This window comes from Procambarus clarkii, chromosome 39 (assembly GCF_040958095.1).
Source record: "Procambarus clarkii isolate CNS0578487 chromosome 39, FALCON_Pclarkii_2.0, whole genome shotgun sequence".
In the NCBI taxonomy this organism is placed as follows: Eukaryota; Metazoa; Arthropoda; class Malacostraca; order Decapoda; family Cambaridae; genus Procambarus; species Procambarus clarkii.
This window is the reverse complement of record NC_091188.1, coordinates 36,906,591-36,929,712: the sequence shown is the minus strand read 5'-3', so window position 1 is coordinate 36,929,712 and position 23,122 is coordinate 36,906,591. Positions and strand designations below refer to the sequence as shown.

Here is a 23,122-nt window from a genome sequence, read left to right as displayed (position 1 = left end):
TATCCCCTTGTCACAGGATGGTTCGTCATACATGGAATCGGGGAGAAAATACCTGTCTCAATAGAAAAACAAACTCTGACTTAACAACAACTTCACGATTTTCAAAAGAGCTAAGCACGGAATCATGGAAACATTATATTATAATTACTGTTAGCACTTTCTACAAGATTCCTCTCAAACAACGTCTTTTCTTTTTTAACAAGCTTAGGTATACACAGCATTATGTTGCTATCCTATTCTGTATGAAGAAGTATGAAGGACCAGACATTCTTTCACACATTATGAAGGACCACACCACACATTATGAAGGACCACACCACACATTATGAAGGACCACACCACACATTATGAAGGACCACACCACACATTATGAAGGACCACACCACACATTATGAAGGACCACACCACACATTATGAAGGACCACACCACACATTATGAAGGACCACACCACACATTATGAAGGACCACACCACACATTATGAAGGACCACACCACACATTATGAAGGACCACGCAGTGTAGATAAAAAACAAAACAGCTACAAGCTGTTCCAACATGGAGCAGGTTGTCGCCGATATATTATATTACATCTTCCCTCCTTTATTATCGCCTCTTCATAAAGAAATAGTAATTACCTTATACGCTAACTAATAACAATGTGAATAAAACAACAGTGTTATATAGTAAATTTTAATGCCAGACCACAGAAAACGCAGCATCGTACAGAGACGCCACGCACCCACAGACAAATACATCCTCCCTTGACGACTGGCTTCCCCAACACGAAGTAGCTGATTCCTCCTCCTGGCTGTGATGCCAACTACCAATATTGTTTAAGTGTTAAGAAAAATCATTTATTTCACAAAAATTACGAGGTTTGGAAGAAAAGTACACATTGTTACTGCTTCAAATTACGTACCACCGTTGTTCTTTATGTGGAGATGGGTGTTGCCACAAGGAAGCTGATTTTTCTCAATATTTTTTAAAATGTTTCGATTTTTGTCGAATATTTTCGCAAATGTTCGAAATGCTGGTTGAGTCACGTACACACCATGAGAACAAACACTAACAGTTGTTGGTGTTAATCTTTAACAGTGAGGCTTCAGTCTTTAGTGCAGAGCTAGGCTCGCTGCGACCAATCTGATGCTAGTTAGCACTAACTATCCTGCACACTAGAAGCTCCTCTCTTTTAAACAGGGGTCACAACACCATCGCGTCGTCAGCCAAGTCAATGTTTTATAACTGGCAATCATCATTATAGTGTGTAAACGGAAGTAGAACGTCTTCCAAACTCTATCATATTACAGTTTGGCATTGCTCTGCATTGGACATTTTACACCTTCGAGGACGATGTTTAGGTGGGTGTGGGCGTGGGTGCTGACGAAGGCTGTGCTGGTGATAGCAGAATCTGGAACCAACAGCCAGCATGACGGATGTCCCACGGTGCCGTCCCTGCTGCAGGCTGCAGGCTTCAGCCCCTCCTGTGTAGCCACCGCCCTCACCACCTGCACCGGCCAGGCAGAACTCCAATTCATATTGTTAATACAGGTGAGTACAATTGAGTTTGCTCTCGAATCACAATCGGGAACCCCGAAAGTGACAGAAAATGGATAATTTATATCCCTGTTTGCAAATGATGAAAAACGGATGAGGAGTGATAAGAACAAAAACAATCCTTACAGACAAAATACTTAAAATCCCTGAAAGTCCTACTATCCAACATAAGGACACCTTAGTGCCCTGAACATGCATTCTGGTTTTTGCTATACACGTATATTAAGGCAGACCGACTTGCTATAAATTGGTTACTGACAACTCTATCTTCAAGGATCCGTGTTCACTACCGCCAAAATCAAGCTCCAACCATAGGTTATGTGTTCTACTTTTTTAATTAAACATAGAAGACCCAACCAGCTTCCAGTTATCTCATACATGGACGGGAATCCTGAGACATTCATTGCATTGGAAGTATTTATCACTGGCGAAGTACCCTTTAACAGTACTTAGGAAGTTTACCGTTCTTTCCACTGATCTTGCACATCAGAAACTAATTCGCTAAAATATTAGTCTTTTAGTTGTTTTAATTGTTAATAGTACTTTTGGCAATATGAGATTAATCTTACATCGTTATCTCATAAAGTGCCTCTTGCAGGAGACGATGTCAGCTGTGAGGACAGCAATAGAAGAAAGCACGACTAACAGGAAACGACCGCGACACTGCCGAGACCTTCTGGCCGCCGGCGACACTGGGGCCGGCATCCGACAGGTGTACCCGTTCCTCAAGCACCCGGATGCCTCCGTGACCGTTTACTGTGACCAAACTGTCGACGGCGGCGGATGGACCGTATTTCAGAGACGCCGCAACCTTACTGAACGGGAAGATTTCTACCGAACATGGGTCGAGTATCAGCTTGGATTTGGTCATCTGGAGGGCGAGTTCTGGTTGGGTCTCGACCTTCTCCACGAACTCACTTCTGTCACTCTTCAGGAGCTGAGGATTGACCTCATGGATTACGAGGGAGAACACCGATGGGCAAAGTATGGACGTTTCAACATAGGGTCTCCTGACACACATTATCGTATCAGCACCGGAAGGCAAGATCATTACCAGAAATTTTCATTGAACTCTGATAAAATAGTTATTTTCATAAAAAATCTTTTAAAATAAACAGTGTCACGTGCTCTCGAGTCTAGTTTATTAATCTTATGCATTCTGCTATAATGGTGTATGATAGAAAAACATTAAGACCTAAATGTAAAATGTAATGAGGATTATTTCGACAAAGACGCATCAGTTTTTGACATTATGCTAGACGGTGTGCTATGTAACGAGAAATGATTAACTTGTCGTCATGACCAGGTACACGGGCAACGCAGGAGATGAGCTGGGAGGCGCCAGGCACAACGGGTACCCCTTCTCCACCCACGATGCTGACCATGATAGTCAAAGTGTAAACTGTGCTAGCACGTACGTATCCTCAGGTTCACTTGACTACATGCTAAACATTCACACTTAACTCGTCCGCTCATTCCTTTTACACTCCTCAACTATATATCCGTAACAACTTTGTGTTTTCTACTGATAATTATCTTACCTTAAGCCTCAACATTTCCTTAACACTCCTCAGACATTTTATAATCCTTGAACGAGAGAAGCAGTTACACAATAATATACTGAACCTTCCATGTATTCTTGTCGCAAATTTCCGACTCCCTAAATACTAACCCCCAGCACGATAAGATAGAAATATTGTGTGAGGAAATTAAATCTGCTAATATTACTAACTCATAGCGTAGAGACGCCAAAACCTTCCTACAATCTATGGCTGCTGTTACGTCAGCCACTCCACCTCATGGGGTGGAGAACTCTTTATTTAAATCTAAATAATCCCAGTCTTACCTCTGCTTAATTTGCACCGTAATTTAGATTGGAAATTGATTTAATTCCTTTAAAACAAATTACACCTCTATCTCAAGGTGGAAATTTTCACAGCCACGATCAGCTGATCCCCGGTTAGTACAAAGTCTCGTCACGTATAACATTTACGTATATGTGTTTTAAACTACTGACATTTCGGTCCAGTGAAGTAAACTGTGGAAAATTGTCCGCTGATATCAGAAGTGTATTATTAAGACGTAAAACGATGTCGGTAATGTCTTGTTAAATAATAAGACAAGGTAGTTGTGACTGATATTCCCGGGCCATGCGCCAGAAGAGGAGGTAGAGGGCGTGCAACACTTGCTCTCCGAGACTCATAACATCCCAGTGAAGCGGGCAAATTAGCATTTGCCCGCTTTTAGTGTTAATTTGGGATCATCAAAACTACCTACGACTCCCAGACGTTGCTGCTTGCTTCATCCAACAAGGGACGTTGCGTCTAGTCGGTAAATTAACTTTCTATAGGTTTTTTATTGCTACGTTAACCTTTTAGATTGCCCGGCCGTTACGAAAAAGGACAACCAAAATAACCAGAGATATTTAATTCCATTAAAATGTTAAATTCATTTCATCTTTGACATACATCGTCTGACAGAGCCTCACTTTGACACGTCTCGTCTGACAGAGCCTCACTTTGACACGTCTCGTGTGACAGAGCCTTACTTTGACATGTATCGTGTGACAGATCCTTACTTAGACATACATCGTGTGACATCGTGTGACAGCCTTATTTTGGCATACATCGTGTGACAGAGCCTTACTTTGATATATATCGTGTGACAGAGCCTTGCTTTGACATGTATCTCTGACAGAGCCTTACCTTGACATGTATCGTATGACACAGACTTTGACGTGTATCGTGTGACAGAGCCTTACTTTGTCATGCATCGTGTGACAGAGCCTTACTTTGACATGTATCGTGGGGCAAAGCCTTACTTTTAACTGACCCTTAATTAGACATGTACCGTGTGACCGAGTCTTACTTTTACATACATCGTGTGAAAGAGCCTAACTTTGACATTATTATGTGATATTATGTGTTACTTTGACATTATTATGTGATATTATGTGTTACTCTGACATAAATCGTGTGACAGAACCTTAGTTTGACATACATCCTGTGACACTAGAACATGTATTGTGTGACAGACTTACTTTGACATGTATCGTATGACAGAGCCTTACTTTGATATGTATCGTGTGTCAAAGCCTTACTTTAATATATATCGTGTGACAAAGCCTTACTTTGACATGTACTGTGGGACAGAGCTATACTTTGACATGTATTGTGTGATAGAGCCTTATTTTGACATGCATCGTGTGTCAAAGCTTTTTTTTAACATACATCGTGTGACACTAGAGCCTTACCTGATATGTATTGTGTGACAGAGCTTTAGTTTGACATGTACTGTGTGACAGAGCCTTACTTTGACATGTATCGTGTGTCAAAGCCTTACTTTAACATATATCGTGTGACAAAGCCTTACTTTGACATGTATCGTATGTCAAAGCCTTACTTTGACATGTATTGTGTGACAGAGCTTTACTTTGACATGTACCGTGTGAAAGAGCTTTGCTTTGACTTCCACCATCTTAGTTGGTGTAACACATATCCTTCAGCTACCTCAACACGGGAATATCCCCTAAGACAACTTGACGGGAATGTTACTTCGTGAAGCCCGGAAACGTGGCCGAACACGAAATTGATTCGATGAACATAATAATGGCAGAGACGTAAAATTAATGGTGTTTTGTTATCTTCAATGCAGGTACCGTGGCGCCTGGTGGTATGACATATGTCACATCTCCAATTTGAACGGCTACCAGTACGTTGGTAAACATAACACCTATGCAGATGGCATCAACTGGCAACCGTGGAAGGGCTTTTATTACTCTCTCCGGGAGACTACCATGATGTTCAGACCCGCCTTCTGAATGGATCCTCAGTTCGGCTGCCACGATTCATGACTTCACGTGACCAGACCTCTCCCACAACTGCATGGCCACACCATCACTGCTGTTAAATATATTAAGATCCGCCGCATTAGTAAAAACAACTTTATGCCTCTTTATTGATGATGGCTTTGAGATTTGCTTTATTACTCGATGAAATTAAACCTGTTCACAGTTTAGTCACTAAACTAAGCTTTACTCGTTCAATACTTACTTAAATACCCTTATTATTATTATTGATGCAATATAGAATTAGTTCATTGGCTGCCTGCTCTTGAAACATTGAGAATAACAACAGATCATTTTATTCGAATAATGACTTGTATTGATCAGCAATTAAGGTTTCTTGACTATTACTATTTTGCTATAAGTGTTTGCAAAGCTGGATGTTTCTAGCCTATATAATACATGCAAAATAAGATACCTGTCGTTAGTTGTATCTTTTGATTCAAATTGTTCCCTAAAGGACATACGAGCTGTCACGTGAATACAGTGCTGTCACATTACAGCTTTTGTGTTGCTACATATGTGTAATTCTGTCATTTACATTTACCTGATAACCAATATCTCCCTTGTGCTTCAACGAGGACAGGAAGAGGACGGCTTGTCAAAGATCCACACATTTGTCCTGATGATTTTATCAAGCTGGATTTTGAAACTGAGCAATGTGGTGGTATTTGCGGTTTCTGTGGGTAAGCAATTGAGGATTTATAACCCTGTGGGAGAAAAGCACCTACTGTTCTCAGGACTACATTGTGGATTGTTGAGCTTGAAACTGTTGTTTATTGTTCGTGTTACACCTGACCTTTTAAATAAGTTGCCTGGCTCCCCCAATTTCTTCAGTGTGTAACGGTTACCAATCTTTAACCTCACTACTGATTAAAAGTTGGTCGTTATTGAAGAAAAGTTAAAGAAAATATGTACAGAAACCAGAGTTCTACTGAGTAACCTTCCGTACAATCTCTCGAGACCCAAACGTTTGACCATTTGGGTATCACCAACTCAAGAGACACTGTATCCTCTAGATTAAACTGCCACTCTGAATATTCGCCTGCCACTCTGAATATTCGCCTGCCACTCTGAATATTCGCCGCCACCACCTGCTAAGCCTGAATGAAGCTCTCAATTGATGGGAAGCAGGATACCATCAATTAAGCGTCCCGTGAAATTCTATCCCCAATGAAATGGAACGGGTAGGATAAGCTTTACGTTAATGTGGAACTTACGAGAAAAGGGATTATCTTTTTAAATTAAGAAAATGCATGTTGGTTTGCATGCGGAGACTAAGGTGTACACATTTGACTTGCATTCAAAAATATTGTAAAAATAACACCGTAAGACAAATACCACTAAACGCAATAAATTCTATAATTATTTATTAAATCAAAATTTATGCTTCAAAACAATATTCAACAAAGTCCCTGACTCTAACCCTAGTGAATGGAGGCACTGAAAATCGTCAATCAATAAGGTGGATTCCTATAGTAATACAAAACTCAAGACAAACAGATACTTAACCACAGCCTGGCTCGATGTTGTCGCCGGCCTCCAGAGAGAGATGTTCCCAAGTGGGTGTCCAGTCTACACTAAAAGTTTCTGCTCCTTTCTCAGGCCGAGAGAGCTGCCCTAGTATTCCTCCGCCTAGTTATCAATTACAAAGCAGGGTGAATAGAACAAACTAAAATAATAATTACTGGCAAACCCCAGACGGTTGAATTATCAATTAACTGGTAGTAATTACATTAGTCATCTTGGCCAAAGTTATATCAATTACAATAATTCCAGAGATCTGAATTTTGTACCTTGTGAATTAAATAATATGGAGGATTTTGGTGACCCCTTGGACCCAGGGAAGTCAAGATTCATACGTTTCCGAAACTTGTCCCCTCCTATTGACGTCACTGAAGGTGACTTACTCATTATTCCAACAATTGAGAATGCTCTCGATACTTGAACTGGTATATTATTGAATACAATTTGAATGAAAACTTGAATTTCTCTAAATTACTGAATTTAACAAAAGATTCAGATTTTAACAAAAGTTTGGGAAGTGTACGGGGAAGGTGGAAGACGGCGGCGACCTGACCTGGTCAAGTGTTGCCACGTCCGCCAGTCAGCTGATCTTGAACTAATGGAAATTGATTCTTCACTCATACATGACGTTAAGTCAATTACATACTTGACAACCGAAGTTATTAATTACGGTTACTTTAATACCTGAATGACTCAAAGTGATACTTTAAAACTAAGGAGAGCTGGCAACCTGTTCCTGCCTGGCTGTTCTAATTCCCAAGGGACGACCTTCCTGCTTCCAAGGTGAGGTAAACTACCCTCTCACTCCACTTTCTAGAACCTTCCATGTGGTCTAATGAAGTATTCATGCCAGAACTATAATGAATAATTTCTACAACAACCTAGTTTGTTACAAGTGTTTTAAGAGTTTCGATGAGATCTGCCGTTATGCCTGGTTAGCAGTGTTGTTAGACCTGTGGCCCTCAACTCTTCCTGGCATGAGAGACGACTTAGTTCTGGAATTATTTTTTTGCCCGGTGTTGCACTTTCTCCAAAACATCTGTCTTTTTCGGGGCTATAGTGTCCCCTCGGCTTGGTACTCGACCAGGCGTCCACCCCCGGGAAGCAGCCCGTGACAGCTGACTAACTCCCAGGTACATATTTACTGCTAGGTAACAGGGGGCATCAGGGTGAAATAAACTCTGCCCATCGTTTCTCGCCGGCGCCCGGGATCTATCGCTCCTCTGGGAATTTTCCAACAAGTAATTTTAATATTGTTATTACATAATTAAATGAACTGTATGAGTGAACTGTAATAAGATTTAATGACTTGTTGGATGTTTCCACTTCCACAAAAGTTGGGGGGGGGGGGGTAGACTTAATATTGCTAAATCTACCTTGTAAAATAAATATACTTGAATAATTCGGTGGTAAAAAAATTTAAGTAAATAATTGTTATGGCGTTAGTAAACTAACTACAATATCATAGGTTAAATTTATAAATGCTTAGCTATGGAGCAGATTATTAGAAGTGTATCTGACAGTCTCCTGAAATCAGTCAATACCTAGTCTCAATGCGGTGGCGTCATAGACACGTGTGATACATAAGCTAAGGCGACAAAGCTCCTGTTGGTATTTCCCCACGCTGTGGAATATAACATTGTAACTCCATTAAAGTTAATGTATCTTTAGCTAATCTCCATGGAAGGGATCAACTGTTTAAAGGAATTAAACTTACTCAGGTTATTTTGGTTGTCCTACGTCGTAACGGCCAGGCATTCTAAAAAGTAAATATGACCATAAAAAAAATATAGAAAATCAATTACCGACCAGACGAAACGTCCCTTTGTTGTGTGAAGCTAGCAGCAACGTCTGGGAGTCGTAAGTGAACGGATGATCCCAAAATAACACAAGCTATTTTGTTGGCTTCACGGGGATGTTGTTGATGTGAGTCTCGGAGAGCAAATGCTCGTGCCCTCTACCTCCTCTCTCGGTGCAGGCACAAGAATATGTCATAGCATTCAACTTTGTCCTATTATCTAACAAGACAATATTAACGTCGCAAGAAACCTCGGACGACGGGGGAGACATCTCCCGCCAACACATCACAAGGAGCAGTGTGGTCACAATGCGACCCAAACGTCTCAAGGTCAGAGCGACTCCACTTGACGGTCATGCTATCGGGAAAAGCAATACTTTAAAGGTCCTGAAGGTCGTTACTGGCCTCGAACCCGCTGACATTAGTCAGGAAGGTGAAGATATTGTGCTCTTCTTTTCATGTGAAGAGGAGCTAGAAAAACTCCTCACTAACGATGCCATTCTTCGCAAAGAGCACTACCTACATCTTCACTTCCCACGTCAGTTCCTGGCCGGAAGAACTGTTTTTACCAGCAGGACCAGCCGGTGGATCGCTGAGCGACCTCAACAACATATCATGGACAATATCGAGGACGAAAATCCAAACCTGTCGGTATTCAACCTAGAGTTCTGCAACACCGACAAAACATCAATGAAGATTACGTTCACCACCATAGCTGCGGCCACCCAGGCTGCCACACAAGGATTCTACTGCTTCGGCCTAAAAATACCACCCCACCAAATAAAAAAGGAACGATACCATGAGATCCAGCAGTGCTTTAAGTGCTACGAGCTCTCCCACCCGACCAACAAGTGTCAGCACCCTGTCCAGAGGTGCAGCCTGTGCGCACTGGACCATCACTACTCCATATGCAAGGCAACAGTCCATCACTGCTTGCTCTGTGATGGCAATCACCCTGCAATTTCCTACCGCTGCCCTCGCAGACAGGAAAGCATCAAGGCCCAGGTTGAAGCCAAGAGAAACAACCCTTCTACCTCCTCGACCAGAGCCCTAAGCGTTCAACCCACCACCTTAGCTCTCACTAGTCGACCAGAAGACTTTCCGGTCCTACCAACATGTGGCTCCTCCCAGCAGGCGACACAGCCTTCTCACTGGGAACCCAAGGTCCTCAAGGTCCCACATGCTCCTTCACAGCCCCCTTCGTCACGTGCAGGCATTATCCATGGTCTTATTAGACTTGCGGAAATGCTAGCAGGACCAGACAACCAGCACTTTGTCAGTGAACTAAACGCATTATACATAGACAATGGCCTGGCCTCCATCATAGCCACTAGCGTAAATCTCACTGCCTCCTCTACCACTCCGGAGACTACCACCAGGACGACCATGCGGTCAACTTCAACACCGACTCCAGAACCGCCCATGACCCGGGCGACACAAACAGAGGTAATTCCTTCTCCAGCTCCCAACACTCCTACCACCACTATCTCAGCAGCCGCGCTAGCAGACGTGCTGTCTACAAACGATAACAGCACCACCAGCGCTCCTGAAATAGCTACAACCACCAATCAACGACACCTAAACCTACCTAAGGCTGCGAGGCGAAAGACAAAAACGCCCACTACGGAGGTTACGGACTCCTCAGACGAGGAAATCATAGTAGGAGCTCCACCGCCGCATCACAAGTACGACACCTACACGGTTCAAGACTTCCTCATGGAAGCCACGTCACCAAACTCTAACGACAGCACTGCTCAGCCAAAGTCGCAGGCAAAGAAAAAACGGAAAACTTAGAGGTCTACACTAATCCCACCAGCTCCATAACTGGTATAGCCAGCCCTCCAGGCTGAAAACCATCATGAAGGCCCCTATCCATCGCCAGATCTCTAGTATCAGACACTGATACAGATAAATGCTCTGAGGAATGCGAAGAGCCTCCACTTACGGGCTCACCATAGCCCGAGCTACTGGAACTTATTGTTCTGAGTAGCGAATCTTAAACAACACAACAACAACAACTAACTTCGTTTTGCATCTTAATAATACACTTCAGATATCAGCGGACAATTTTCCACTGTTTGTTACTGGACCAAAGTGTTAGTTTAAAACACATATACATAAGTGGTATACGTGACTTGACTTTTTATACCAACCGGGATTCAGCTGATCGTGGCTGTAGAAATTTTCCCTTTGAGATGGAGGTATAATTTGTTTTAAATGAAATAAATCAATTTCCAATCTAAATTACCATGCAAATTAAGCCGAGGCTAGACTGGGTTTAATTAGATTTAAATAAGGAATTCTCCAACCCTTGAGGCGGAAAGGCTGACGCAACAGCAACCATAGATAGTAGGAAACTTTTGGTGTCCCTATGTTATGAGTTAGTAATATTATTAGATTTAATTTCCTAACACAAGATTTCTATCTTATCGTGCTAGGGGTTAGTATTTGGAGTGTCGGAAATTTCCCACAGCTCCCACTTGTTGTGTAACTTTTAGTGATGTGGATTCTGACTCCAAAGTTCTTTTCATCATTAATCTACTACAAGGTAATGTTAATTTGAGAGTTGTGACGCATAAGGCTATATGCACCACAAACAAGGTCTTGCAAATTACTATATTAGAAAACATTCACCAGCCTATCGACCACTTATGGAGTTCATGTAGATCGCTTTGTAAGACCTCAATATCATTCTTACTTTACCATAAATCTTAGGGTCATCTGCAAATTCGATGGTGTGGTTTGTAACAGTCTCATCTGTCACTGATGTATATGATAAAGAGGGTTGGGCTAAAAATGGAACACATTTTAAATGTGGAACACATTTTTAGATGGAACACATCACAACACCTCTACAATCGGATTATTTTCGTTTACGACGACCCTTTGCTGCCTTTGTTTTAACCTTTGTTTTATCCATTGTGATATTCTACCATTTATTCAGTGTACCTGTGCTTTCCTTGCCAGTCTTTCATGTAGTACCTAATCAGAGCTTTAGTGAAGTCAGGAGCAGATATTCACAGTGATAGGGTGTGTTAGCTGGAGCTAAGATTGTGTTATCATAGTAATTTTGGAAGGTTTGGTGAAGGAACTGATGAATCTATGTGGAGCTCTCAGGATAGAGTGGAATTCCCTACGGGAGAAGCTACGACAGCTTAAACAACGAGAAGAAGAAACAAAGGAGGAGACAAGTTCTCGCCTTGGAATGTCTCAAAGAACCGGGGTCTTAAGAAGACTCTGGCAAGGCCGCCTACCGATGTCCCAAGAACTTCCAACTCATTCGCTGTGCTGGAAGACGAGTGCTGTAGGGAGCCTGCAGTATGCTTGCAAGGCAACGAATGGAGCGTTGGTCCCTCAAACTGCTCACAAAGTTAAGAAAGCAGCTAAGGGAATTTTGGTTGTGATGGATTTCCAGGTGAGGTATCTGGATAGAGCTTTTTGTGCCAGGGATAGGGGGAACAGGTTAATGGTTTTCTATCCGGGAGCAGGGATTGGTGATAGTAAACAAAATGAATGATATGGCTGGAAATGGGAACAAACTCATTATTTGTATCAGTGCTGGTAAAAATATGCAGGATGAGTTAGGAGCGAGGCACTGGTATGGAGGCTTAAGACAGCCACAGAATTAGTTAGAAATAAGAGAGGAATCCCGATCAAATGTGGCATTCTTCCAAGAAATGGCGTTAGAAATAAATTGTTGTCGAGGGTACTTGGCGTCAATTGCCGACTGGTCACATCGAAAATTAAATGCAATATCATTCATTTATAACTGGGAACACTTTTATGGTAGAAATGGCATGTATGATCAAGATGAGGTGCAAATATCTAGGGCTGAGCTTGTTGCTGTTGCCAACTAGTTGGAACTTGTGGTTGGAGGGGTTGGTTTGGGTTTAAACTGTTAGTAGATAGCAGTATGGGAATTTATATGAAGAAAGGAGGCAATGAACGTATGTGTTGGTGGGGGAAAAAATTGGCAAAATGAACAGGGAAGGAGAAGGGCCTCAAAATATCAATACACTTAAGCAATATTACACGAGCAGAAGGAGTCTTAGAAACAAAATAAACGATTTAAATGCTCTTGTCGGCACAGAAACAATAAAGATAGTTGCACTTATCGAAACATAGCTGAATGTAGAAAGCAGAGAACTATTAGGTGGATATAAAATAAACGGATTTGAACTATTTCACACACACAGATATTAGACGAGGGGGAGTAGCCATATATGTTAGGGAAAATTTTAAATGTTGTCTCAAAGAGGGAATCAAAACACACAGAAACTATTTGGCTAGAATTAAAGGAAAAGCTAAAAATCGTATAATAGTAGTTATATACAGGCCACCAAACTTAGACAGAATGAAAGCTAAGCACCTATGGGATGAAATATCTAGAGCATCTAGGTCAAGCAGTATTTGTGTCATGGGTGACTTTAATTTTAGTGGAATAAACTGACTTAACAGAACAAGGAATAATGAAGCAGCAAAATTTTTAAAATTAATTGACAATTGCTTCCTTAAACAACACATTAAGCAACCAACGCATGGAAATAATGTTTTAGACAAGCTAACTTACATGTTAACTGACATGGGAAACGCAAATTAATGACATCGAAATAGAAAGGGCGCTAGGGAACAGAGATCACAATGAAATCAGATTTAGCATAAAATGAAATAGATTTGTAGGAGAAAATTCTATTACAGTGCCAGATTTTCGAAAAGCTGATTTTAATGGCCTAAGAAATTTTTTGGGTGAAATAGATTAGAAAGTCCTTGGCAGTGGGGGGGGGGGGTGGTCCTGGAGCGAGACGTGAACCCAGCAATGGGTGATGTAAAAAGTGATTTCGATGTGGATTCAAAATATAACTTATTTAAAAATATTTTAAGCAAAGCACAGGAACGTAGTATACCATACAAATTGAATAGATCGAATATTAATGACTCGAAACGGATAACAAATGATCTGAAGAACCTTAGAAGTAGAAAGTGAGCTTGGTACAAGAGAATTAGGTATGAAGGGAAGTTATTTTAGAACAAGAATTCTTCCTTAAGGAGGGCAAAAAGAAACTATGAAGTTTGCATAGCAGGGGCAAGCAAAGACAACTACTAAAGTTTTTTTCAGCTAATGATCGGCCAATCATTAGCCAGATACCCACACCCACGTACAGACTGGCGAAGCGACTCAACGGCTTGCTGACTCCTTATGTCCCTTGCACCTTCAGCCTGAAGTCTCCAAAGGAATTTGTTGACTTACTGTGGGGAACACGGGCAAAAGGATAAGAGCCTCGTTCGACGTAGAATCACTGTTTACCAACGTACCTGTGGATGAAACAATCGGGATGATAGCGGACAGAGTGTATCGTGATCCGGCCTGTACTCCTATTGACATACCAGAAAACATTCTAAGGAAACTACTCCAAGCTTGTACTAAAGAGGCACCCTTCTTGAGCCCGGATGGGCACATGTATAAGCAAGTAGATGGGGTCGCCATGGGGTCTCCCCTAGGTGTCCTGTTTGCGAACTTCTACATGGGTACCATCGAACACAAGGTCTTAGTCGACATGAACTTGAAACCGGCCATATACTGCAGGTATGTTGACGACATTTTTTCACAGGTACCTGATGTCAGACATCTGCAGGAGCTGAAGGAGGCATTTGAGCAGAATTCTGTGTTGCGTTTCACTTACTAGATGGAGAAGGATGGGCAGCTGCCCTTTTTAAATGTAACAGTCATGGAAAGGAGCGGAGGTTTCCACACTGCAGTCTACACTAAGGAAACAAACATAGGAATGTGCCTCAATGCCAACAGTGACTGCCCAGACAGGTACAAGAGGAGTGTCGTTAACGCTTATGTCGACCGTGCTCTCAGCCACAGCTCAGGATGGAAGCAAGTCGATGCAGAACTCTGTAGGGTAAGGCAGCGCCTAGTCAACTACGGCTTCTCCAATTGTTTCGTTGAAGACATCATAAGAAGGCAGGTGAAACACCATGCAACCTCTGAAGAGCCAACTAACACAACACCTGTACCCCCCTATTAGACTATTTTACGGGAACTTCTTTTCCACAGCTCATAAAACGGAGGAAAGGGTCCTGAAAGATATTGTTAATAGAAACGTTATCCATACAGACAAAAATCACAAGATACAATTGACGATCTACTATAAAACCAAGAAAACGGGCAATCTACTCATGACAAGCTCTCTAGACACAAAGCAAAACGCTTTAAAAGAGACCAATGTCGTCTATGCCTTCGAATGCTCACTTGGGGACTGTAAGCCTCAAAGAATTCAGTATATAGGCAAGACAACAACATCTCTTTCCAGGCGATTAACGATGCATAAGCAACAGGGCTCCATTAAGGAACATATAATCTCTTCCCACAACCAGACCATCACCAGAGAAGTCTTCAGAAAAAACACAGAAATCATCGATAGATACAGCGATAGCAGGCGGCTAGATATCTGCTAGGCACTACACATTAAGAAGTCGACACCAGCAATCAACAGCCAATTAATGCACAACTATATTCTACCCACTTCAAGACTCCGCTCCAATATAGAAGCATCAAGAAATATGGACCAATAGACTCTTTGCAGTTACTTGCACTCTTCCCTTTAACTTGCAAAATATTATACCCATTGTTTCGTGTTCTGTCTGGTGTTGAAAGTTTGTTTTCACCTCATCCAAAACTGTTGTAACATATCACCTCACCCAAATGCAGGTATAAAATCGAAAATGTTTAAGCTCTGTTCAGTTATAGTTGTGTGTGTGTAAACTAAAGTCTTTGAAAATGTAATAAGTTTTACGAAACGCGCTCAAGTGTCGCGTCAGACTAGAAATAAAAATGAATTTTGGATATAAAATGGATATATTTTGGATATAAAATGGATATAATTTTTGGATATAAAATGGATATAATTTTTGGATATAAAATGAATATATATATATATATATATATATATATATATATATATATATATATATATATATATATATATATATATATATATATATATATATATATGCATATATATATATATATATATATATATATATATATATATATATATTTATATATATATATATATATATATATATATATATATATATATATATATATATATATATATATATATATTATTAAATATGACCGAAAACGTAAGATTAATAATTCTATCACGAATTTTCTCAATCTTTCGTAAATTACGCTTCACTGTTGGAGGTAAATCAAAAATCACTTCTCCAAAATTCATTTTTATTTCTACTCTGACGCGACACGGGCGCGTTTCGTAAAACTTATTACATTTTCAAAGACTTCACAAATACACAACTGATTAGAACTTACGTATCTCTGATTTTATATCTACATTTGAGTGAGGTGGGAGGGGTGATGTGGCATTAACACAAGACAGAACAAGAGGGGATATTAATAGGGTATTAAAAGTATCAACACAAGACAGAACAGAAACAAGGGGTATTGAATAGAAGTGTTTGTAGAAAGCCTATTGGTCCATATTTCTTGATGCTTCTATATTGGAGCGGAGTCTTGAGGTGGGTAGAATATAGTTGTGCAATAATTGGCTGTTGATTGCTGGTGTTGACTTCTTGATGTGTAGTGCCTCGCAAACGTCAAGCCGCCTGCTATCGCTGTATCTATCGATGATTTCTGTGTTGTTTACTAGGATTTCTCTGGCGATGGTTTGGTTATGGGAAGAGATTATATGTTCCTTAATGGAGCCCTGTTGCTTATGCATCGTTAAACGCCTAGAAAGAGATGTTGTTGTCTTGCCTATATACTGGGTTTTTTGGAGCTTACAGTCCCCAAGTGGGCATTTGAAGGCATAGACGACGTTAGTCTCTTTTAAAGCGTTCTGTTTTGTGTCTGGAGAGTTTCTCATGAGTAGGCTGGCCGTTTTTCTGGTTTTATAGTAAATCGTCAGTTGTATCCTCTGATTTTTGTCTGTAGGGATAACGTTTCTATTAACAATATCTTTCAGGACCCTTTCCTCCGTTTTATGAGCTGTGGAAAAGAAGTTCCTGTAAAATAGTCTAATAGGGGGTATAGGTGTTGTGTTAGTTGTCTCTTCAGAGGTTGCATGGCTTTTCACTTTCCTTCTTATGATGTCTTCGATGAAACCATTGGAGAAGCCGTTATTGACTAGGACCTGCCTTACCCTACAGAGTTCTTCGTCGACTTGCTTCCATTCTGAGCTGTGGCTGAGAGCACGGTCGACGTATGCGTTAACAACACTCCTCTTGTACCTGTCAGGGCAGTCGCTGTTGGCATTTAGGCACATTCCTATGTTTGTTTCCTTAGTGTAGACTGCAGTGTGGAAACCTCCGCCCTTTTCCATGACTGTTACATCTAGAAAAGGCAGCTTCCCATCCATTTCCGTCTCGTAAGTGAAACGCAGCACGGAACTCTGCTCAAATGCCTCCTTCAGCTCCTGCAGATGTCTGACATCAGGTACCTGTGTAAAAATGTCGTCAACATACCTGCAGTATATGGCCGGTTTCAAGTTCATGTCGACTAAGACTTTTTGCTCGATGGTACCCATGTAGAAGTTTGCAAACAGGACACCTAGGGGAGAACCCATGGCGACCCCATCTACTTGCTTATACATGTGCCCATCCGGGCTCAAGAAGGGTGCCTCTTTAGTACAAGCTTGGAGTAGTTTCCTCAGAATACTTTCTGGCATGTCAAGAGGAGTACAGGCTGGATCACGATACACTCTGTCGGCTATCATTCCGATTGTCTCGTCCACAGGTACGTTGTGGGTGACAGATGTGGGAAAACATCACCAAACTAATGAATAACATTCCTGAAGAACACAGGCTACAATTCACACAAAAACTACCAGAAATATATGCAGAGTATATAAAGACAGCAACGAACTCTGAACACAACCCAGGGACTGAGAATTTAGAGAGTCAAAGTAGCAATGTAGAAGGGTATAGTGTCGAGGTACACAAAAATGAAGGCAATAGTGTAGAGCACACTGGTGATATGAATAAGGAGAGAAAAAATGAGACGAATGAGAACAAAAATGAGAAAGACGAAAGCAACAAGGAGAAAGATAAGGGCAATACCGAGAATGAATGCAGAAACGATAAAGTTGGAACAAAAAAACACAGAGGTAGCCAAGTCGTGCACGGGTACAAACAAGAATAATACAATCACAAATGAAAATATTTGCTGGTATTATGCAAAAGGACAGTGTAGATATGGGCCCAGTGGCACGGAATGCTCATTCATGCACCCACGGAAATGCCGAAACTGGTTAGGGAAAGGCAGATGTCGTTTTGATACAGAGTGTAGATATTTTCACCCTAAGCTATGCACACTCTCAGTCAATGAGAGGAAATGCTACGATCTTCACTGCCCCGATTTCCACGTCAGAGGTACACAGCGCCATATAAGAGAAGAAGTCCAACATAATAGCCCTGAAAATTTTTTAGAGGCAGGTACAAACAGAGGGAGAAACAGACAGGCAGAAACGTGGCAGGAGTACGGATGGAGAGGGGGAAATGCCCAAGACTGGACTACGGTTCGTCATCAAGCCCACACATACTACACCCCCCAACTACACAGAGACTACCACACTCCCCAGTATCACTTCCAAAACTGGACAAACCATTGACACAACAACACACCCTGGGTCAGGGTAGAGAGGAGGGAGAACTACCAAAACCTTCCAGAAGTGACACACAACATGGACAATCATTCATATTTGCAAACATACAAGGTTTAAAGCCAAAGTCAAGAAATAAAGTTAAGTTCATAAATGGCCTTCTATTAGAGTCAAACTCAATATTTGGGGCATTCACGGAAACTCATACAAAGGATTACATGGATGGTGAAATCTGGATTCCAAATTATAATCTATATAGATGTGATAGAAAAACTAGGTCAAATGGAGGAGTAGGTCTGTATATTAAAGAAGACCTGGTATGCACAGAACTACTAAATTCAACTAATGAGGTGGTAGAGGTACTTGGAATGAAGGTAGAGAAACTAAACCTAATTATTATTCTAATATATAAACCGCCAGATACAACGATTGAGGAATTCACAGAGCAGATGCACAAAATAGAGAACATACTTGACAACCTAGCAAACCCAGCTCCAGATATTATCTTTCTTGGAGATTTCAATTTACCGAGTCTAAGATGGAGAACGGCAAACACAAATATCATAGCAGGGAATGACCCGGGAAATAACCAACCACAGGTCAGAGAACTTTTGAGATTCTGTAACAAATTCTCGCTCAATCAACAGATCACAGAACCAACTAGGAACGAAAACACACTAGACTTGTTATTCACAAACAATGATGAACTAATCAGGGATATCACAATCTCAGATACTTCATACTCAGACCATAAGCTCATTGAAGTGCGAACTAGCATAAATAACGGTAGTAGGTCTAAGAGACCAAACAAGCGAGAAAGAATATTCAATCAATTCAATTTCAACAATAAGAGGATTGACTGGGAAAAAATCAATGTAGACCTTGCAACCATTCAATGGGAGACGGTCTTAAGCGACAAAACTCCCACACAGGGAATAGCTCAACTGACAGCTGAAGCTTACAAGGTCTGCTTGAAGCACGTGCCTGTGAGGAGGGGCAGAAAGAGGACCACTCTAGAAAGAGAACGGAGACGACTGTACAGGAGAAGGAAAAAAATAACGGAAATGCTTCGGCAGACACAACTATCACAAGCAAGGAAAACAAGCCTAAGCAGGGAGATTGAGGAAATAGAACAAACGTTGAAGCGATCATATGAGTCTGAGGAAATGGAATTGGAACAGAAAGCTATACGAGAGATAAGGAAAAATCCGAAATATTTTTTCACATACGCAAAATCAAAATCCAAAACCTCGACCAGTATTGGACCGTTAATTACAAATGAAGGTACGTACACAGAGGACAACAAAGAGATTAGTGAAATTCTAAGAAGCCAGTATGAGGCTATGTTTAGCACACCAATAAACAACATGAAAGTTGATGACCCAGACAGCTTCTTTATGAATGACATTCAAGCTGCAGATAATATAACGGATATTACCACAAACTCGGAAGACTTTGAAAGAGAAATTGATAATATGCCTATGCACTCAGCTCCTGGGCCTGACTCATGGAATTCAATATTCATAAAGAAATGTAAAGTACCAGTAGCGAGAGCACTCAGCGTAATATGGAGAAAGAGCCTGGATACAGGGGAGATACCAGCAGCACTTAAATCTGCAGATATAGCTCCGTTGCACAAGGGGGGGAGTAAAGCCTTGGCAAAAAATTATAGGCCAGTTGCACTAACATCACACATAATAAAAGTGTTTGAAAGAGTGATTAGGAATCAAATTTCTAGTTTTATGGAAAACAATGAATTGCACAATCCAGGACAACATGGATTTAGAGCGGGAAGATCCTGTCTGTCACAGTTACTCAACCACTATGACAAAATCACAGAAGCCCTAGAAGAAAAGCAAAATGCAGATGTTGTATACACAGACTTTGCAAAGGCGTTCGACAAATGTGACCATGGGGTGATAGCTCACAAAATGAGGTCAATGGGAATAACTGGAAAAGTAGGACGCTGGATACTCAATTTCCTGTCGAACAGAACACAAAGAGTAACAGTCAATCAGATAAAATCGAGTCCAAGCGATGTTAAAAGCTCTGTACCTCAAGGTACAGTCCTTGCACCGCTACTGTTCCTTATTCTCATATCTGATATAGACAAAAATACACGCCACAGCTTCGTGTCGTCCTTTGCAGATGACACAAAAATCAGCATGAAAATTACCTCTGCTGAAGACATTGAAAAACTACAAGCAGATGTCAACAAAGTTTTTGATTGGGCAGCAGAAAATAACATGATGTTTAACAGTGATAAATTTCAGGTACTCAGGTACGGCAAAAATGAGGATCTGAAACATAATACAGGGTACAAAACACAATCGAATCTTCCCATAGTAGAAAAACAGCATGTCAAGGATTTGGGAATAATGATGTCCGACGATCTAACGTTTAGGGAGCATAACCAAGCAAATATCGCGTCAGCCAGAAAAATGATCGGATGGATTACGAGAACTTTCAAATCCAGGGATCCCATCACAATGGTTGTACCCTTCAAGTCACTTGTGCTGTCCAGTCTCGAGTACTGCTCAGTACTCACTTCCCCCTTCAGAGCAGGAGAGATTGCTGAAATAGAGGGAATACAGAGAACATATACGGCACGCATAGACGAGATAAAACACCTAAATTATTGGGATCGTCTCAAAGCTCTCCAAATGTACTCTCTAGAAAGGAGACGAGAGAGATACCAAATAATATACACATGGAAAATACTGGAGGGTCAGGTCCCAAATCTACACAGTAAAATAACAACGTACTGGAGTGAACGATATGGAAGAAAATGCAAGATTGAACCAGTGAAGAGCAGAGGTGCCATAGGCACAATCAGAGAGCACTGTATAAACATCAGGGGTCCGCGGTTGTTCAACGTCCTCCCAGCGAGCATAAGAAATATTGCCGGAACAACCGTGGACATCTTCAAGAGAAAACTGGACGGTTTTCTAAGAGAAGTTCCGGATCAGCCGGGCTGTGGTGGGTATGTGGGCCTGCGGGCCGCTCCAAGCAACAGCCTGGTGGACCAAACTCTCACAAGTTGAGCCTGGCCTCGGGCCGGGCTTGGGGAGTAGAAGAACTCCCAGAACCCCATCAACCAGGTATCAACCAGGTTGGTAAACAGCGATTCTACGTCCAACGAGGCTCTTATCCCTGTGGCCCGTGTGCCCCGCAGTAAGTCCACAAATTCCTTTGGAGACTTCAGGCTGAAGGCGCAAGGAACATAAGGAGTCAGCAGGCCGTTGAGTCGCTTCGCCAGTCTGTACGTGGGTGTGGGTATCTGGCTAATGATTGGCCGAAGTGGGTTTCCAGGCTTGTGCGTCTTGACATTTCCATACGCATATCCAGGTTTATATTCCCCAATGATCTTTGGCAGGTGGAGTCCGGATTTCTTGGCGTTCACAGTTTCGATCAGTTTGTTGACCTTTGCTTTTAATTCGGCTGTAGTGTCCTTCGTTACCCTTTGGAACTTAGTTTGGTCAGAGAGTATGATGTTCATTTTCGCCAGATATTCGTCTTTTTTAAGAATGACATATATTGGCGACTTGTCACCTCTCCTGACAACTATCTCCTTGTTCTCACGAAGGCTTTTAGCTGCCGCTTTAAGCTCGGGGGACAGTATGGTGCTTCTGTAGTTGCCTCGATTCTTTCCTCCTTCTGCAATAAGTTCTGCTTGTAAGGTATCTTTGGTAGTGACCTTCTTTTGTGTCTCGAGGTCGAATATGTCGTCCAACAGAATTTCCAACTCTACTTTCCGGGCCATTTCACTCGGTCTGGACATAACATGACAGTTTATGCCCAGATTTAGGAGAGTGACTTGGTCCTCAGTGAGGTTAATTCCTGCAAGGTTCAGGAAGCCATCTCTTGGTCGTGGAATTGCCATAGGTCCTCCATATAATGTTGTTAGTTTCTTGATAATCCTTGTTTCAGTGCTGAGGTGATGTTGGTCTGTGAGGATGTCGAGGTGTTGTTCAATGCGGGTACGGATACTATGGTCGATGTTGCTATTTCTCTTATAAAACCAGAAAAACTGCCAGCCTACTCATGAGAAATTCTCCAGACACAAAACAGAACGCTTTAAAAGAGACTAACGTCGTCTATGCCTTCAAATGCCCACTTGGGGACTGTAAGCTCCAAAAAACCCAGTATATAGGCAAGACAACAACATCTCTTTCTAGGCGTTTAACGATGCATAAGCAACAGGGCTCCATTAAGGAACATATAATCTCTTCCCATAACCAAACCATCGCCAGAGAAATCCTAGTAAACAACACAGAAATCATCGATAGATACAGCGATAGCAGGCGGCTTGACGTTTGCGAGGCACTACACATCAAGAAGTCAACACCAGCAATCAACAGCCAATTATTGCACAACTATATTCTACCCACCTCAAGACTCCGCTCCAATATAGAAGCATCAAGAAATATGGACCAATAGGCTTTCTACAAACACTTCTATTCAATACCCATTGTTTGTGTTCTGTCTTGTGTTGATACTTTTAATACCCTATTAATATCCCCTCTTGTTCTGTCTTGTGTTAATGCCACATCACCCCTCCCACCTCACTCAAATGTAGATATAAAATTGGAGATACGTAAGTTCTAATCAGTTGTGTATTTGTGAACTAAAGTCTTTGAAAATGTAATAAGTTTTACGAAACGCGCCCGTGTCGCGTCAGACTAGAAATAAAAATGAATTTTGGAGAATTGATTTTTGATTTACCTCCAACAGTGAAGCGTAATGTACGAAAGATTGAGAAAATTCGTGATA

General features: G+C 41.4%; 2 protein-coding genes across 2 annotated transcripts; both read left to right on the top strand.

The window, feature by feature from the left end:
* Positions 1–1,106: 1,106 nt before the first annotated feature.
* LOC123760536 (microfibril-associated glycoprotein 4) lies at positions 1,107–5,825 on the top strand. Its single transcript, XM_045746226.2, has 4 exons — positions 1,107–1,548; positions 2,153–2,595; positions 2,861–2,968; positions 5,209–5,825. Exons 1-4 carry the CDS (start codon positions 1,351–1,353, stop codon positions 5,372–5,374), a joined length of 915 nt encoding a protein of 304 aa, XP_045602182.2. The 5' UTR covers positions 1,107–1,350; the 3' UTR covers positions 5,375–5,825.
* A 5,992-nt stretch (positions 5,826–11,817) lies between these two features.
* Positions 11,818–19,203, top strand: LOC138372679 (uncharacterized; the record flags this gene model as incomplete). Its single annotated transcript, XM_069338182.1, has 3 exons — positions 11,818–12,143; positions 13,182–13,314; positions 18,541–19,203. Coding segments are annotated over exons 1-3 (1,122 nt in total), but the record flags the coding sequence as incomplete, so codon positions are not given.
* Positions 19,204–23,122: the final 3,919 nt, after the last annotated feature.

Coding starts and splice junctions, on each gene's coding strand:
- LOC123760536 (XM_045746226.2), top strand. CDS start 1,351: ATGTTTAGGTGGGTGTGGGCGTGGGTGCTGACGAAGGCTGTGCTGGTG. Junction 1,549..2,152: donor AATTCATATTGTTAATACAG/GTGAGTACAATT, acceptor TGCCTCTTGCAG/GAGACGATGTCAGCTGTGAG. Junction 2,596..2,860: donor TATCGTATCAGCACCGGAAG/GCAAGATCATTA, acceptor CGTCATGACCAG/GTACACGGGCAACGCAGGAG.